Source organism: Aythya fuligula, chromosome Z (assembly GCF_009819795.1).
Source record: "Aythya fuligula isolate bAytFul2 chromosome Z, bAytFul2.pri, whole genome shotgun sequence".
Taxonomy (NCBI): Eukaryota; Metazoa; Chordata; class Aves; order Anseriformes; family Anatidae; genus Aythya; species Aythya fuligula.
In genome coordinates, this window is record NC_045593.1 from 40,408,827 (window position 1) to 40,427,158 (window position 18,332).

Sequence of the window (18,332 nt, forward strand, 5' to 3'; positions counted from 1 at the left end):
GAGACTGTTTCAAAGTGTGAGGGGTAGAAGCTTCTGACAGTGTGCCATGCTGCATGAAAAGTGTGCTATCCTTAGCATTTTACCTTACATGGTAGTCCTTTTGGAGCAGTGGGTCTCTCATGTGCTGGTACTCACACTTTTCAGCTGTGTTCAGATCTAGACTGATAAAGTGCCAGGTCTTTTAGTGCTTAGCTTGAGCTGTTCAACTGAAGCTTCAAGACTGTAAGCTTGGATTTACATTAGGTTTATGTTGATGTGATAAAATATTCATCCAGAATACAGTTTTGTGTACGTTGGTATAAAGCTATAATAACAGCAATATTTTATGTTGTTATTCTGGATTTCTATTGGTGCAACTGAGATGAGAATTTGGTTCTCTTTTCAGAAGTATAATTACAAAATGTCAACTAATGGAAAATATTTAAGGAATAAAAAGAGTATTAAACAAGAGGACATTAAAAAGCATTTTCTTCTGCTCTTAAGTTTGGTTCCACAGCAGCTCAAAGCTAAGTTTAGGGCAAATATAAGCCTTTTAGTGTCTGAGGTGTTATAGTTGCTTTTGAAGGCTTTCTCTTCATAGTTCTTCTATGGACTGTGCCACCACTGTGCTCAAAGCAATTACTTGTAGGTTCTCCAGTCACTCTTGAAGAAATTTTCAGACAGTGAATAGGCCTACTGCAGAACAGACAGAACAGACTCAGAACTGCTCTTTGCCGTGCTGTGATCCCTGTATAGCTACTGCCACAGTGAGAGGGGAACAAACAGCCCACAAAAAATGGATCCAGGGCAGAAATTAGGTGGATGGGGTATTTCCTAATTGAGCAGAGCTGATGGAATGTTTTTTATATAACCTAAAAAATGAAGTTTGCCAGTAGAGATATTTTAGTGAATCTTTTCTGTTTGTCAGGTGCTTTAAAACCCTTCTTTTCAAGGGACTAGTCTGAGAATTTGCTATTCTATGGACTGATATTCACTAGGCACTAAAGTAATTCAAAGCCACCTTTCAAATCCTCCCTTTGTTCTTCTGTTCTTGCAGAAGCAGAGGTGGGTGGAAAGGTGCTGTTGTTCCCTAGTGAGGGAAGAACCTAGAGTTTTTATTTGCAGCCAGGATAGTGCTTCACACATCAGGGATAAATGTTACCCTCAGTGATACCAACAAAATCATCATACCAGTGAGGTTCCTAAAGAATTGCTGTGAGCAGAACAGAGTAATTTGCTTATGTTCTTGTCCATATCAGTTGAAATCTGATTACTTTGGTGGAATGAAGCCACACTGCATAAAGGTGTTAGAGATAGGAGTACGATGGTTATGTCTTGTGCTTCATTTCAGTTATAGAGAAGTTCCACCAGATGTATGGAGAAGCACCAAGCATGGTGGTTTCAACCACTTAATTTTCACCTGTTTTCTATTTAAATAATTTGATCTGAATTTTCTTGATACCAAAACATAAGCTTTACAGAACAACCGTAAAACTGTGTTAACTCTAAGGAAAGAGCCCATTGATTCTGATTGATTTTATTTTCAAACTATAATATGAAGAATGATTGGTAACCAGCAGGTAGCTAGGATAGGCAGTTAAAACGTCAGTTCCTTTGGTCTCTCTCTCAGTCTCTAGGAAATAATAAACCACCTATGTCAGTCAATAAGCAAACGTAGATGTTATTACTGAATGTATTTAATGGAACAACCTCTTTAATTGTTTGTGTCACCAAAATGAAAAACCTAACAGTGATGCAAAGGGTTGGATCTTTTTTTATTTTTCCTTCTAAATGTACAGCTGAATGTACAGGGTGAAAGTACAGGGTGAAGCCAATATAAAGCATTCAGAGAATCATTAAGGTTGGAAAAGACCTCCAAGATCACCTGGTCCTACTGTCCCCCTACCACCACTATCACCCACTAAACCATGTCTCTAAGCACCATGTCCAACTTTTCCTTAAACACCCCCACGGACAGTCACTCCAGCACCTCTCCGAGCAACCCATCCCAATGCCCGACTACTCCTTCTGAGAGGAAATGTCTCCTAATTTCCAAACTAAGCCTCCCCTGGTGCAACATGAGGCCATTCCCTCTAGTTCCATCACTAGTTACCTGTGAGAAGAGGCTGACCCCCAGCTCCTCACACCTTCCTTTCAGGTAGTTGTAGAGAGCACTAAGGTTGCCCCTGAGCCTTCTCTTCTCCAGACTAAACATCCCCAGTTCCCTCAGCTGCTCCTCATGGGACTTGTGCTCCAGGCCCTTCTCCAGCTTTGTAGCCCTTCTCTGGACACGCTCCAGGGCCTCAATGTCCTTCTTGTAGTGAGGGGCCCAAAGCTGAGCACAGTACTCAAAGTGCAGCCTGACTAGAGCCGAGTACAGGGGGACGATCACCTTCCTAGCCCTGCTGGCCACACTATTTCTTATAAACGCCAGGAAGCCTTTGGCCTTCTTGGCCACCTGAGCACACTGCCAGCAACCAGCACCCCAGATCCTTTTCCTCTACACAGCTTTCCAGCCACACTGCCCCACGCCTGTAGCGCTGCATGGGGTTTTTGTGGCCAAAGTGCAGGACCCAGCACTTAGCCATGTTGAACCTCATCCCATTGGCCTCTGCCCATCGCCCCGTCCTGTCCAGGTCCCTCTGCAGGGCCTTCCTGCCCTCCAGTAGATCAAAACTTCCCCCCAGCTTGGTGTCGTCTACAAACTTACTGAGGGAACACTCAATTCCCTCATCCAAATCATCAATAAAGATATTAAAGAGGATGGGTCCCAACACTGACCCCTGGGGAACACCACCTGTGACCAGTTACCAGCTGAATAAAGCCTCATTCACCACAGCTCTCTGAGCCCAGCTATCCAGCCAGCTGGCAACCACATCAGCCAGCTCCCTCAGCACCCTTGGGTGGATCCCATCTGGCCCCATGGACTTGTGACACTGCATGTGGAGCAGTAGGACTCAAACTGTTTTCACCTGAATCATGGGGGATTTATCCTGCTCCCCATCCCAGACTTACAAGTCAGGAGGCTGAGTACCCTGAGGACAATGTGAAACCTGATCCAGCATGTCCCAGGTGCTGTTGATTCTTAGAGCCCATTAGAAATGCTGCATCCTTCATTCTCAAAGTATCAAAGGCTGTTCCTATTTTTCAGGGCTCACATCTTGCAGAAACTGCTTAAATGTTGTGGCTGCAAGCACCACCTGTATGAGTCGATACTGGTGCTTCCTTCTGCTTTCTGTCAGATGTCTTACATGAAGTGACCCATTTTCTTCATATTCAAAATAATGAATGCAGGCTGTTACATGAGGTTCAGTTGTTTTTCGTTTTACCAATAACTAAAGTCCAAAGCAGACAATTTTCAAAGTTATATTTTATTAGGAAGTTTTAATAGTTTCAAAACAAAACCTTAAACACAAACACATTAAAAAATCTTAAAAATTAACAAGTTGTGTGAATTCAGTATCTTATCAATATAATTGCAAGACATTTGTGGTTGGGTAACGTGTAAGTACATTCTCTGTGCGTGTACAAATAAATTTATTTAGAAAAGAAGATTTGTATGCCAGAAAACACATGGTTTCAAAGGGTTTTGTTTCATATAGCTCAAAATGGCAATAGATTACACTGAATTATACTGGAGTACTAAAGGTGAGCTTATTATTGGTAAGGATGACAAAGATATTTGTTATAGTAAAAGAATACAAAAACACAAAAAATTGCCTGCAAAGTGTTAGAGTTTCCCAGAGGGAATTGTCTCATTAATAATTGCACTTAACCTGTAGGATATTAGTAGTATCTAATACAATTTTCTTTATTATTTAAAAATATTTATGATTTCCTTAACAAAAATCCATTCTGTACCCAACGCAAAACATTCACTGAATGCAGATTTAAGATAACACAATATTGGGTTTTAATTGTGTACCTTTACTTTCCCCTTTTTACCTATATACCAGAAAGATTTACACACAAAAATAAAGCACTAAAATACTGTGTTGAACAATCTGTGCAAAATGAGAAGCCTTTATATAATAATTGATACCTCATGCAAAAGAGAAAAAAATAACAACAACAACAACAAAAAACAGTCTAAGAAGCCCTGAGTCAATAATTTCATTGCAAAGGCGAGGAACATGAGTGCTCTGAGTTCTTCCTATACATTGTTGTATATCCAAACAAGTCCAGTATTTACTTAAAACACATTTTAAAATAGGCAGTTCGTGCAGTTTCTCATGTAAAAACCTTCTATGCACTCCATTCCTTTCAGCAGACTGTATTGTATTTAATACTCAATTTCATTTAAGCTGTCGGGATAGCCTGATGAGAATTGAATTTCTTCCACTTCTAGAATTAAAAAAAAAAAGGGGGGGGGGGGGGAGGAGAGAGAGAAAAATACTGTAATTTCTTTCATTTTTATCACACATAAAAAGACATAACAGAGTATAATTATCTTGTTGGATGTAAATGGAACTGCCATACAGCTAAAAGTGCTGTAAGATTTTTACTAGTATGAATTCTGAAGGATGGTCTCACATCTTAGTAAAAACTAGAAATTCTGCACTAACGCAGCAGCATGATATTAAAAGCAGATCATCCAGTGGGGATTCAAGGGACGACATATCACCTGTGTAAGTACAAAAAATACTATGTGACTTGCTAGATGTCTCCTAGGAAAAGTAAAGCTAAACTTACCTAAACAGGGTCCTGCTTGGAACAGAATATCATCAATAGCCATGTCACTTCTTATCGACACCCCACGGATTGCTTCAAAAATAATCTGTAAAGATAAGATATAGCTTTTCATGGATCCCATGCCTCAAAAGAAGGGCTGAAAAAGAAAACCAACCATGCAGTCTATTCAAGGATCTAGTGTGTCCTGAAAGCCTACTTCTTGGGGGAAAAAAAAAAAAAAAAAGTTTTATACTCCATCACTGGACTGATTCCATCACTGGACTGATTTATTTGGTCAGAGAATTTGGAGATATATTCTGATGAAGGGAACAGATTTGCTTTCACAATTTGATAAGACATAAGACAGTGTTATAGACCATTGATAAATTTACTCCAATGATTTAGTATGTCTGTCATGCTTTTTGGCCTAAATAGTCAGGTGTTGCCCAAGTGAAGCAAGACTTGAGGAGAAAAAAAAATAAAGTTACAGTATTCTGTTGTGGTCTTACTGATGAAGCTAAACTTGCTTTTACTGAAAAAGTGTTTTTTGTTTGTTTGTTTTTTAATTACTTTCCAGGGTCATAAGGCAAAGTGAAAAAAATAAATACAAATACATCTTTGGTTAGTGATCATTGCAGTATTCTACCCAGTGCTGTTTCAGTCAATAGCAGTTTAGCTTTCTCTTTGACAGAAACAGACGCAGACTTTGGCTCTGGCAATACTGAGATTCCCACACTGTTGAAATCAAAGGCAGAGCTCTAAATTTGCATCGTTCCTTGCATTTGGTGCCACCTCAGAAAGATCAGCCTGCAAGACAAAGGTTTTTTTATCACAGCTTATTGATAATATCAAAATTAGACAAGGCTTTAGACGGCAGAAGGAAAAAAATGCACAAGTGGCCTAAATAAAAACTACTGCTACTGGCAAGAAGTATGAGAAAATGGCATTTAAGTAATTTAAAAAATAATAATTTTGAATTAATGAATTCATGAACTATGCTCATGAAGTGGTCTAGATGATCTCTGAAGGTCCGTTCCAACTGAACTATTCTATTCTGTTCTGTTCTAATCTATTCTATCCCATTCCATTCCATTTGTAATAAATTATGCATTACTTCAGCTTGTTCAGATGTCCATTTAGTGCTGTCTGTGTTTTTTTTATGCAACCCAGAACTTAGCTTCTAGCACATATGCAGCTTAATCACCACTTTGACTGCATTGCGTTTGTTTTTTCTTACCTGGTAGGTTCTATCACTTTCATATTCTATTAGTGCCCTTAGCCATGAGATACTTTGTTCCCCTGTCCTTCTCCACAAAGGAATCTCTTCATCATCACCTTCTTTTTTTAGATAAACACTTAATAATCCAGTCCCAGCTCCATACATGTGGTAGAAAAATGTCAGGCACTGTTTTCCAGAGACCCCTCTTAGTGATCTTGAAATTAGGTATGCTCTCTGTCCATAGACCATGTCGGATGCCTCTATGTACATGTAGTATCCTTAAAAAGACATAAAATTATTAGCAAAGTAAAATACATTCTCTCAATCTGTTCATTATGCTCAACATACTCACCATATACAAAGCTATGACTGAAACCCTTGACAAGGAATATTTCCTTGTAAGTGACATATTTGGGTTTTTATGTTTGTAAATTGCAGTATTAGTGATACTATAATAGCTGTGTATTGTAGTTATTGTAAGTTTGTGAATGCTAATATAGGAACACAGAAACAAAAAAAAAGCTATGTACATGTATATCTGATGAAATACATAATAGAAAGCAATGCAAAGTAAGAAAAAAGAATTACATTTATTCTTAAATCAGGAATGCACTCTGACAGTGGTCTATTTGCAGATCTGGAAGGATAGTTGCACATACATCTGAGGGTACAGCTTAGGCTATGTTTAGAGCCAATGCTATTAACAAAGCAAATGAACTAAAGTGCCTCTTTTAAATCACATATGACATCATTGATATTTCTGTTCTGTGACATAAGTGAGGAAAACTAGATTATCTAGAATCCATCAATGAACGAGAGATTGTCATGAACTCAGATCTGTGGGAAAATCAGTCATTAAGTGGTGGCGGAAAAATTATTCCCCCCACCTCCCTGAGATCCATCATTTAGAGATTTCCAACTGGAGTAAGCTCAATCAGAAGACTGAGAAACACCCCCACATCCCATCTGCTGCATGTGTCAGCTGTTTTGCGCTGTTTTGCAGCAGGTGGTGGATCCAGATTTTGCTGCAGCCCCTGATACAGTACCATCACTCCCTATTTGTCATGTTGGAGTGGGAAAGCTGCCCTTCTGCCACTGTGAGTACAGGAGGTGGGATGGTCCCCAAGAGGGTGAGGGGATTTCTGGGGATCAGTGAGGCAGCAGACAGACTGAGAGTGGCCAGAGCAGCTGGTAGATGTGTCTCTCAGGATACTCAAAGCCCTATTACCTAAACAAACACATGCTGAAGTCATCCTCTCTAGCCAGGATTGCAGTTTGGCGGTCTGCAGCACTAAAGAGAAAGGGTGATAAGGATGATTATCTACAGCTGCAGATCTGTAAAGGAAAGATCATTTGGTGCAGTCTGTTGGAGAATTCCTGAGGCTGTTTATTCCAAATCTAGTGCAAGTGACTGCAAGAATTTTGTTATTCACTATGCTTAAAAGTTACTTCAGTTAGACATCAAAACCTGCAGCTTACACTGCAGCATAAAGTAACTTGCCTTTAGTTTTTAGGCCTGAATCATATTATAAATGTATTGGAAAGACTAGATTATCTCTTGATTTTGTGAATTCAAACCCACATTACTTCTCAACACACTTTGCTGCAAACAGATGTGTGTTACCAGGAATAAATGTTTACATTGCTGTAAACATATTTTCCTGTCACAGGCCAGGCTTAAAGGATTCTCTTGCTTCACCAGAAACACAAACTGTCAGTCTCAGATCTCAGATTACTTAGCAAAGTACATAAACTGAAAATGGATCTGAAGTCAGAAACACATGCTAAAATCCCATTCTTTTTCATTGGCAAGAAACTCTTTAAGTCTTTCTATGAGTAGAGGGATATTGTCCTTGGAAACATGAGAATCAAAAAACTGAGTATTTGAAAGAGAAAAAATGGTATTATCTCAGGAATGTTCATAGGGAAAAAAAAAAAAAAAGGAAAAAAAAAAGGCAGCAAATGAACCTGAATGTTGAATCTTATGACAGATTTGAGCCTAGTTTCTTACCAAAATAACCTGCATTTTTAATATGATGTACTCCTTTTAGATTTTATTATGGAGAAGAGTCTGGCAGATAGTATAGAGCTAGCCTACAGACGCCTCTCCAACATTGTTACCCACATTTCAAAAAAACCCTCCCAAATAAACTTTAAAAAACATTAGGAAAAATCCTCGCCTATTTTAAGGCTGGTTGATGCAGAAAAACTGGACAATAAGGGTAGCGAAGACTTAGAGACAATTTGTCATCTAGTTAACTACCTAAATATAAGTTTTTCAGATATTACATTTACACCTCTTCTCTGCTTCTAAATAGAAAATGGACAAGAATTTAAATTATCCCTTTTGAAAATCATTCCACAGCACAAAGGTATCATTACTGGGAAAATGTTCTTGATTTGTACATAGACTGATTTTTTTATTTGCATAACTTATCTGATAGAGCTGGTCAGAATTTGCTCAGGTTTGTAAGAAATGCTTCTTGTTTTTTATTTCAGAACATGTAAGAGGAATTTCAAGCTTTAAAACTCCCTTATCTCTGAAGGCTATTCATATTTCTACCTAGAATCTGCACCTTTTAGAACCAACAGTGGAAGAATGTAATTTCTTTGCAGCCTGGTATTTTGTTCCTAAATGAAACATTTCAATCTGTATTCTCAATTTCATGTGCAGGATTTTGGCTGTACAGTCCCACAAACCACAGATTTGTCTCTGCAATTAATCTCCATGCCCTGGTCTGGATGCAAATATTCCATAAATTTTACTAGGGAATAGGAAGGGACTTTTTGCTGAATGTGCACAAAGCCATGCTTTTAGATAAAGTGATCAGAAACAGGGCAAAACATGTATTTCCTTAGCTAGAAGAAAATCCTTTTCCATAATATGTAGCTTGTAATAATAATGTAGTTTACACTCAATCACAGTTGATATACAATAATAGTGAATAATAATAATAGTTTTTGGTGAGACTTTTAAACAGGTCAACTGCTTTAATGACCCAGATAAAAATTTTAGCAGACCGCATTAGATTGCTACAGTATGTATGCTAGCTTGTCTGCAATGATCTTGTTGAATGGCTTGTTGAATGAATACTGTCCCTTGTGAATAAGGGCAAATCTAAAGGCAGCAAAAATAATTTTAAACCCATGTAAGCATTTAAAGTTCACAACCCTTAGGGCAGTTTCATTTGTTATACTGGCATCAGTGGAATTGATGTGGAGGTCTTCTGCAGGAACCCAAGTGCCCAACACAGTAATTCATTTCCAAAAGTCAGCAGGTACTATGGTTGGGAGAGTCGGGGGTGGGGGGGAATTTGGATGCAGTTTTGTGTGAACTCACTCATGATAATGGGGGCCCTACTCTCCTACATCATTCAAAGAATAAAATGGCATAAGTGTGGTGATGGAACAGATTTTCAAGATAAAAGCTCTGCAGGACTGCTTTTGTATTACCCATGTTTTGTTCTAAGTTCAAATAGGAAGTTGTTTATGTGGAAGAGATGAGCTCCCACCCAACTGTTTGCATTTTTGTTTTAGGGAATATTTGCAGAATCTAAGGGTTTGGGAGAGGGCTTTTTTGTAGGACCCAGGGAGTCACCCTGTCCTTTTTCTCCCAAGGGAAAGGGCTACTCTGAGATGTGAAGTTTGGATTCTTCACTTGGCCTGCAGATAATTCTGATTAAACACCACATTCTCAAAATATTGGTGGTTCCCTAAGAAACTTACTTACTTCGTTTGGTTAATAATTGTTCTGAACAGAAGAGTAAAAAATGTTTCTGTGTTCCAGGTTATCATGTCAAAGTATTTTGATTAACTCTAATATCTGTTCTGAAAGTTCAATATGAAGCTTAACTCACCTACCCCAGTAGTGTGGTCTCCTTTTGGTCCAGTGTAAGAGGTGGGAGTTGGGCCCCTTCTCCTGTGCCAAATTCCACGACCTCTCTTCTTCTGGGTAAACATACACTCATCTTTTTCAAACGTACACTTTCCAGGAGAGGGTGGCAATAGATCTATAATGAGATGTCATTGTTTAAAACTGTAAATATATTAGATAGACATATAGAGAGATTACACAAACAATACATTGCATCTGTTCACCTGCTGAGATCATTTACATCTGCCTAGCAATACTTAGGGCTGTCACAAGCCTGTAAAAATTAGCTTAAAACTGAAGTACAAGATTTTGTTTCATTTTCTTCACAGCTTTGGGCAAATCTGTGCCTTAGTCTAGCTCACTAACATCTATTAACATTCTTTAAAACATCTTGTATAGTTTATTGTAGCTCTGACTCTGTAAAGGGCTCTACCAGCCTTGTCTTCTTCACTACTGTAGCACCCAAGGCAGTTTAACGAGCCCCAGCTCGTGTAACATGCATATTAATAGATATGCCTTGGCATCTGATTCCACTGTCATATACAACAGACTGCTACAATTTTAGCTTGTACTACAGGAGTTGCCACCATAAAATGTGTTCCCCTTTTGAAAAGGAGGAAGCCTTTGAGCATCTCTCACTCAGGAGCTGAGTTTTTGCTGCCATCAGTGACAACAGTCACTGTATAATTATAAAAAAGTCAAAGTCATAGCCCTAGTATGACTATAAATTCAAATACCAGTTCTTCACCCTTCATTCATTTACAAACCCCTTAGGAACTACAAAGAGGCAAAATCAGCAACTTCTGGAAATACTTTAGAAAAATAGCATGTTGCTTTATATGTGTGACTTCTCTCTCTCTGTTCAGTAATGGCTAGCTGCCTGAATGCACGAAATCCAGTCTGAAGAGGTCATAAAATACTTATTATTACATGGCAATATAAATGGCATGGTAAATCTGCCTCATCACCATTTCAAAGGCATGGTTTTGTTCCAAAAAATAATGGGATTATAGATCGTGCCTGTCTTATGAGAATGGCTTCCAAATTAAGATACAATCGTTGCATTGTCAAACCTCCAAAAGCCCCAGAAGAGAGAGTTTGGGTGAGTTCAGCGAGGTTAGCCTGTGCATGTCAGAGTGTAAAGTCTCAGAAACACTGAATTCCTCCCACTATGGAAGTTAGGCTTGTCTTATCTGTGTACATTTCAGAGCTGCAGCTCAGATAAGGGACTGTATCTTGGCTTCACACAACTGTGCTTCTGGACAAAAAGAACAATGCTGTGTTTTGAAAATGTTGCTTTTGAGTCTATCCCCAGTCTCCTAAAGCCACTTTACTGTCAGTCTGACTTCTTTTATAAATGGGTGTGTGCCCCAAAAGTAAAGAGCCCTGATACACAACTGCACTGAAGTCAGTGAAGTTAATTAGGAGTTAGCCGGTACCCCTGTGAACAAAACCTGGTTCTCACTCTATGTAAAATACTCCAAAAATAGGATTAATGCAATACATATTGAAAAAAGAAAAGACACCCCAGTGGAATGAAGTCAGCTACTGGAAATGCTTGGAAAATGAAGGTATAAGATGTGCCCTTATTGAAAAGGGAACAGGGGGGTAGCAGCTGCTGAACAACAAATACACATGGTCTTACCAGCAGACTGGCAGCTTCCCAGACTCAGAGTTATATCATCCAGTGCCACAAGTCCACAGTCCCAGAAGCTTTTGCACCAACTCACAAAGACAACCTGCAATATATGAAGGAAGTTTCATGTATCTCCAAAAAAAGCTGGCATTGCTAAGGGCCTGAAATTTTAGAGTTTTCCCACTATGCTACTGATTTAACATCTACAATACAGAAATGATGAACTAACTTTGATTCAGCACATACTAATACTGCCAATGACTGGCATTTAAATCCAGTGGGTTTAGATGTTTTCATTAAATAGAAAGTGTTTTCTCATTTTTATAGGCAAATGATGTATCTGTATGTAGCTGCCATTTTACTAGGAGAGTGCATTTTTAGTGCATGTCAAAGGATCATAGAATCATAGAATCATAGAATATCCTGAGTTGGAAGGGACCCTTAAGGATCATCAAGTCCAACTCTTGACACCACACAGGTCTACCCAAAAGTTCAGACCATGTGACTAAGTGCACAGTCCAATCTCTTCTTAAATTCAGACAGGCTCGGTGCAGTGACCACTTCCCTGGGGAGCCTGTTCCAGTGTGCAACCACCCTCTCTGTGAAGAACGCCCTCCTGACGTCAAGCCTAAATTTCCCCTGCCTCAGCTTAACCCCGTTCCCGTGGGTCCTGTCACTGGTGTTAATGGAGAAAAGGTCTCCTGCCTCTCGACACCCCCTTACGAGGAAGTTGTAGACTGTGATGAGGTCTCCCCTCAGCCTCCTCTTCTCAAGGCTGAACAGGCCCAGTGACCTCAGCCGTTCTTCGTACGTCTTCCCCTCCAGGCCTTTCACCATCTTCATAGCCCTCCTCTGGACACTCTCCAACAGTTTCATGTCCTTTTTATACTGTGGTGCCCAGAACTGCACACAGTACTCGAGGTGAGGCCGCACCAGCGCAGAGGAGAGCGGGACAATCACCTCCCTTGACCTACTAGCGATGCCGTGCTTGATGCACCCCAGGACACGGTTGGCCCTCCTGGCTGCCAGGGCACACTGCTGGCTCGTATTCAACTTGCTGTCTACCACGACCCCCAGATCCCTCTCTTCTAGGCTGCTCTCCAGCGTCTCATCGCCCAGTCTGTACGTGCAGCCAGGGTTTCCCCGTCCCAGGTGCAGGACCCGGCACTTGCTCTTATTGAACTTCATGCAGTTGGTGATCGCCCAGCTCTCCAACCTATCCAGGTCCCTCTGCAAGGCCTTTCCACCCTCATTCGAGTCCACAACTCCTCCAAGTTTGGTGTCATCAGCAAACTTGCTCAAAATACCCTCTATTCCTACATCCAGATCGTTTATAAAAATATTGAAAAGTACCGGCCCTAAAATGGAGCCTTGAGGGACCCCACTGGTGACCGCCCGCCAGCCTGACGCAGCCCCATTTACCATAACCCTTTGGGCCCTGCCCGTTAGCCAATTGCTCACCCATCGTATGATGTTTTTATTTAGCTGTATGGTGGACATTTTGTCCAGTAGGATCCTATGGGAAACCGCGTCAAAAGCCTTGCTGAAGTCCAAAAAAATCACATCAGCTGGTTTCCCTTGGTCCACCATACGGGTGATCTTATCATAAAAGGAAATCAGGTTAGTTAGGCAGGACCTACCCTTCACAAACCCATGCTGGCTGGGACCAATGACTGCTTTGTCCCCCAGGTGCACCTCAATAAGTTCGAGAACCATCTTCTCCATGATTTTACCAGGCACTGACGTGAGACTGACAGGCCTGTAATTGCTAGGGTCTTCTTTCTGACCCTTCTTGAAAATCGGCACAACATTTGCCAGCTTCTAAAGGATTTTTTTAATTTAATTTTATATTTTTTTACCTCCCCAATGAAACATCATTAAAAGTTAAGCATCCTCAGCCAACCCATCCTTACAACCAGGAAGTTTTATCTATGAAAACATAAATTTCATGGAGTAGTGCAGCGTGATGGCCAACAGGAATGGCCCAGGCAAAGTGCAAGCAAAGAACAACAAGGCAAAGGTGAAACTACTGATTCTTCAGAATTGACACAAGGCCACAATGTCATAAGGCAGGAGACTGAAAATGCTAAGCATCATTCACAGTGTTTATCTAGCTTTTAAGAACATTAAGAACAGATCCCAAGATGTTTTATTTGACTACACATTAATTCTGCCATGGAAAATCCAAGTCACTCCCAGAATGGCAAAATAAAATACAAAGAAACCACTGAAACCGTAAGATTCCTAGCTGCTGTTCTCCCAAGGTTGACACAGAACTGTTCAAATTACACAAGACGCAATAAGGTCTATTTTGTGAAAATACGTCTGACAGTTTTCTCTGCCTAACTACTGCAAACAACTGTCAATCCATTCAGGTTATGACCATAATTTGTGTGGAGCTTTTGAAAACAATTCTTTTGTGATGAGGTCTGAGCTAGTGACTAGTGACAGGTAAATGTCACTTCTAAAATTTAATATTTTGGAACAACTGTAAATATCTTGGGTACATATTTGAGGTTGAATGCTGATTGACAGTTTCATGCTGATAGAAAAAGATTTTTAAGAGTACTTAATGCATTATCTGTTATATCCTCTATTACCAGTGTAAGTAACATCTTCAATGTAGTCATCATACAGTAATTTTCTAGACTGTTTTGCTTAGTTATATTTATTTATCTATCTGCTTATAAAACAGCCTTTTAAGAATGCCCTTTTAAGACTGCCCAGCATGGAGCACTTTTCAAAGCCATTTTACATTCCAATCATCCAAACCATTCATTCCAAACCATTTTACATACCAATCCTGGTAGCAGGGATTATCAATCTTGCAAAATGTTAGAGGTATGGACTTGTCAGTTGCCTCTTCATAGCACACAGAGGTGCTCAGTGTATAGTAGCCTAAGAGTGGTCTTAGATGTTTTTTCTGTAGAGCTGCTCTCTCAGTCGTAAGGTTTAACAGGGCAAAAATTTTTTCCTAATTTGTAAGGCCATTCTCAAGAAACAGATGCACTTTTTTAAAAAAGTGGTAGCATTTCTTTGAATAAAGAATACAATAAATACTGACGTTGAGTGGACGTCATTCACTGTATTTTTAATAAATGCATTCTGGTGAACATTTGTAATAAACTAAAGACATATTACAGTTCTAAAACCAAGAATATTCAGAAAACCACACATGCAAGGGTGAGGTCAGTTCTCGTTTGCGAAACAACATTTCCACACTGTGGAATCATGTTCTAAGCAATGTTTTCCAATTGACATCACTGGGACCAGAATCAAGTTCTTTATTCTTAAATTGCAATAATTTGTTCCATACAAGGTATGCAACTACCCATTGGATCCTGCAGAAAGCGCACCATTTTAAAAGCATCACAACCATATAAGATGGTCTGACAAAGGCCACTGAACAAGTATGCTTTGTACAAAGGATCGACCTGTTTCTGTGACATTTGTAAACTCGTTCAGTCTTGTCATCTGCAGCTTTAGCATTACTGATTCTCTGCCTGCTTTTTGTGGTACTGGGTGACATATTGCCATGAGCAGACTTTATAATTGCACAGGGTGCGGGAGGCGGTGCTCGAGTATGCAGAATTTCCAATATGAGCTATAGCATTATATACTATAATTGTTCATTTTCCTCTTGGCTTATTTTGTTATGTTCTTGATTTATTTTTAAGCAATGGGGTAGAAGATATTTTTCTTCACAGGTCATCTATTCACTCTTCTTTTGTCCTGAATGTCCCATTTTTTGTCTTAAATGACTATTTTGGGGTACTTGAACTTTACCTACCAAAATTCCATCAGTTTGGATTGCACTCAGCCAGTCTTTTTAACCCTATGTCAGAACTCAATCCTTCCTACATTCTCAACAGCCCTAGTGTCTCATGGTGCTTTACATTTGCTCTTGTTTTGAATGAAAATATTTCCTGGGTCAATTGTTCCAAAAGAAATTTTTATGAAGTTATCTCATGCCTTGGAGAAGAAAACAGCAGGATCTTTGTTCTCAGCTCACACTTTTTTTCACAAACCATGCCAAACGAACAATATGCTAATTGTTTCAAACTAGGTAACAAATCTTTCTGGACTAGCATGCTATCTTGGAGGCTAAATTAAAAACATTGTCAAATGCAGGCAGTTCTACTGAGACTGCCTGAATACTGAAAAATAAATGTATTTTTCTCTCATGTCTCTTATTCAACAAACAGATATTTAATGCCAGGGCATTAGTCTCCTTCCATATCATTACCCTGATTTCTGGAGGCTGATTTGTTTATTTTCCAGTGCTTAATCAATGTTCCTGACCTGCAGCCTCAAAAATAACAATGAGCAGGTCTTATCATTTATCCAAGATTATATATACCAGTAATGAGTAGCACCAAATGAGAACTGGTAGATTTCACTTCTCCTATGAGCTGCTTTTGGGTTGTGGCTCAGACATCAAGTCAAGTGGAATGGACTTCTCATCCTTACCTCGGCATCTCTACGAGTTGATGTGAGTTGAAGGTATGCATATGAAGTGTGTATCAGTGTGCATCTGCTTTTGAAGGAGAGAGGAGTAGGACATAAGGAGTACAGAGAGAGGAATAGGGAAGTTTGTAAACAGCAGCTTGAGGGTATTTGGATTGAAAACAGAAAACAGGAGAAAAGGATAGAAGATGTCCCTACATCCCTATGGGTCCAGTGCATTTTCTTTCCTGCTTGTCTATCCCAGAAAGTATAGCTGTTGCTCAATTAAAGAGCAGGAACATCTAATAATAATAATAATTAAAAAAAAAAAAAAAAAAAAAAAGAAAGAAAAAAGAAAGAAATAGGGACAACAGCCAAATCTGGTGTCTGAACAGCAGGCTATGCCTCTGCAGCAAATTAGTTTACCCGATTTTATCCTACTGAGTATTATGTTTAATCTATGCACTGTATATCTGCCTAGACTCAAAACTCATTCTGGCAGTTAGATACATATTTAAGACAAACTTTTTTGAAAACCTTTCCTGTCCAAGGCCAAATGGGTTACAGAAACAAACAATGAAAGAGAAACATACTAAGAGAACAAGGTGATGCCACAGGCTTCAATATTTATCATAGTTATTGCTACATGTATATTCAATGGATTGCATTGCCTAGTAGAGAATACTGCCTGCATGGTGATGTATACAGGACACTGATATCATGCACTGTCCTCCAGATCCTTCCTAGATTTCCAGTAATGTCCTATTATTGCTCTATTTCAATGAAATTGGTTCCTTGGCTCTTTCTGTTAGAGGCAAAGGTTCTTGCTTTTAGGATGAAGAGTCTTTTCTGATGGCGTGGCACAGTAATATCACAATATTAATTACCCAGAACAAAAATAGAAAAGAAAAAAAAAAAAGAATATCAATTAAGTAACAAACTTAATTGTGTCCCTACACATGCAACGTATTCCCTTGCTTAATGCAACGTATTCCCTTGCTTAGCTACTGTGAAGTTGCAGGCCACTGAGGAAGAACTTTCTAATATTTTCTGAGTAAGTTTTACAGTTCTTTCCAATATATCATTTCCGTAACTGTATATCAAACACCACAGACAGCGGGGTACACATTTTGTAAGTATTAATGCTACTGTTTACAGACCCTAATATTGTTATTTCCAGTGACTGTTCTTTAAGACGTTTCTTGTTTTAGACATCACAGAAGGTATGTCTAAAACAAGAGAAGGTGACAGAGAAGGGTCAAAATATAAAATGCAGCTGATTCAAACAAAATAATCAACCGTTATTTGACACAAGTGAGAGATTTTAAGAGGAGCAGGTGAGGACTAGGATGTCAGCCCTCCTTCACCTGGTACCTAGCTGGAAAACTGTATCCTCCCATACTGTTGACTTGGCTATGGTGATACAGGTTTTTATGGTATTCAAGACAACATTAGTCATTTACCAGTGACTTCTGTGGACAAGTAGGAGGCATGCTTTTATCAGTAGTAAAAATAAATCTCAGAATTAATTAATTTAATTACTACAGATTTTAAAAGACTACTCATTTCACTGAGCATTTTCACAGGGAAAAAGTGAGAACAAGGTCCAAAAACACTCATGTCAAGCCCAAGGATGGTGGAGAGTGGGTTGATAATGGATGTTTAGGGAAAACAGTACAAGAAACAAATCAACCATAAAGGAATTTGTCTCCTACTGTAACATGTTCACCTCCTAGAGATCTGAAGAATTTGCTGAACTGGAGGTCACACATATACCACTGTGTTTACTGGTCACTGCAATGTCTATTTTCCATGAATTTGCCCAATCCCTTCTGAAATGCATGTATACTATTAGCCTCTATAGCATCCTGTGGCAAGAGACTTCATTGTCTAGCTGTTCCTGAAAAAGTCCTTCCTTTTGTTTGTTTAAAAAAATAAATAAATATTGAAGTGTAACACTCAGTCAATTTCACTTTCTCACAACTGTAACTAAAATTAGTTATTGGAAAGGGGTGAAAACAAACAGATGAACTCATAGAAAGAGGATGAGAAAAAAAAAATGACATTAAAGAAAAACACACTAAAGAGGAGGAAAAATAGAAAGAATAAAACCCCAGGAAATGCTGCCACAACTGGTCTGAGGAAAGTAAGGTAGATGGGTTATGATGCCAGCTACCCTCTTGAGGATTTCTATCTTAACTCTTTGGGTGGTATTCAGACACTACAGTGGCATCATACAAATCTGTATGAATGGAGGATAAACAACATGAGATTTTTGCTTTGTAAAATCAGGGGATGAGAATGGTGAATCAATCCAACAGAAATAAACAGAACTGATGTGAGCAGACCAAACTGCACTCAAATCTTTATTTTAATCTAGGCATTAGAGATTTATTCTGTAGTTTCATGGAAGCAAAATCTTTCCATGGTTGCTTATGCACACAAGCACACACACACACAATATTAAAAATAAAATTCATGCTCTATGGTGCACGTGAGCATCTCCA

The 18,332-nt window shown here is 39.2% G+C and overlaps 1 protein-coding gene across 2 annotated transcripts in view; it reads right to left on the bottom strand.

Annotated features, from left to right (window-relative positions):
• Positions 1–3,394: 3,394 nt before the first annotated feature.
• Positions 3,395–18,332, bottom strand: part of MAMDC2 (MAM domain containing 2) — a 64,799-nt gene continuing 49,861 nt past the window's right edge. Inside the window, exons 10-14 of one of the 2 annotated variants that reach the window (XM_032206050.1) lie at positions 11,389–11,482; positions 9,727–9,879; positions 5,888–6,147; positions 4,672–4,756; positions 3,395–4,323 (exon numbers count right to left, since the gene is read on the bottom strand). In XM_032206050.1, the coding sequence (XP_032061941.1) occupies positions 4,262–4,323; positions 4,672–4,756; positions 5,888–6,147; positions 9,727–9,879; positions 11,389–11,482 (654 nt within the window). In that variant the 3' untranslated portion in view covers positions 3,395–4,261. Of the gene's footprint in view, positions 4,324–4,671; positions 4,757–5,887; positions 6,148–9,726; positions 9,880–11,388; positions 11,483–18,332 lie in introns of those variants that run through there. The other variant, XM_032206051.1, reaches the window with a different exon arrangement.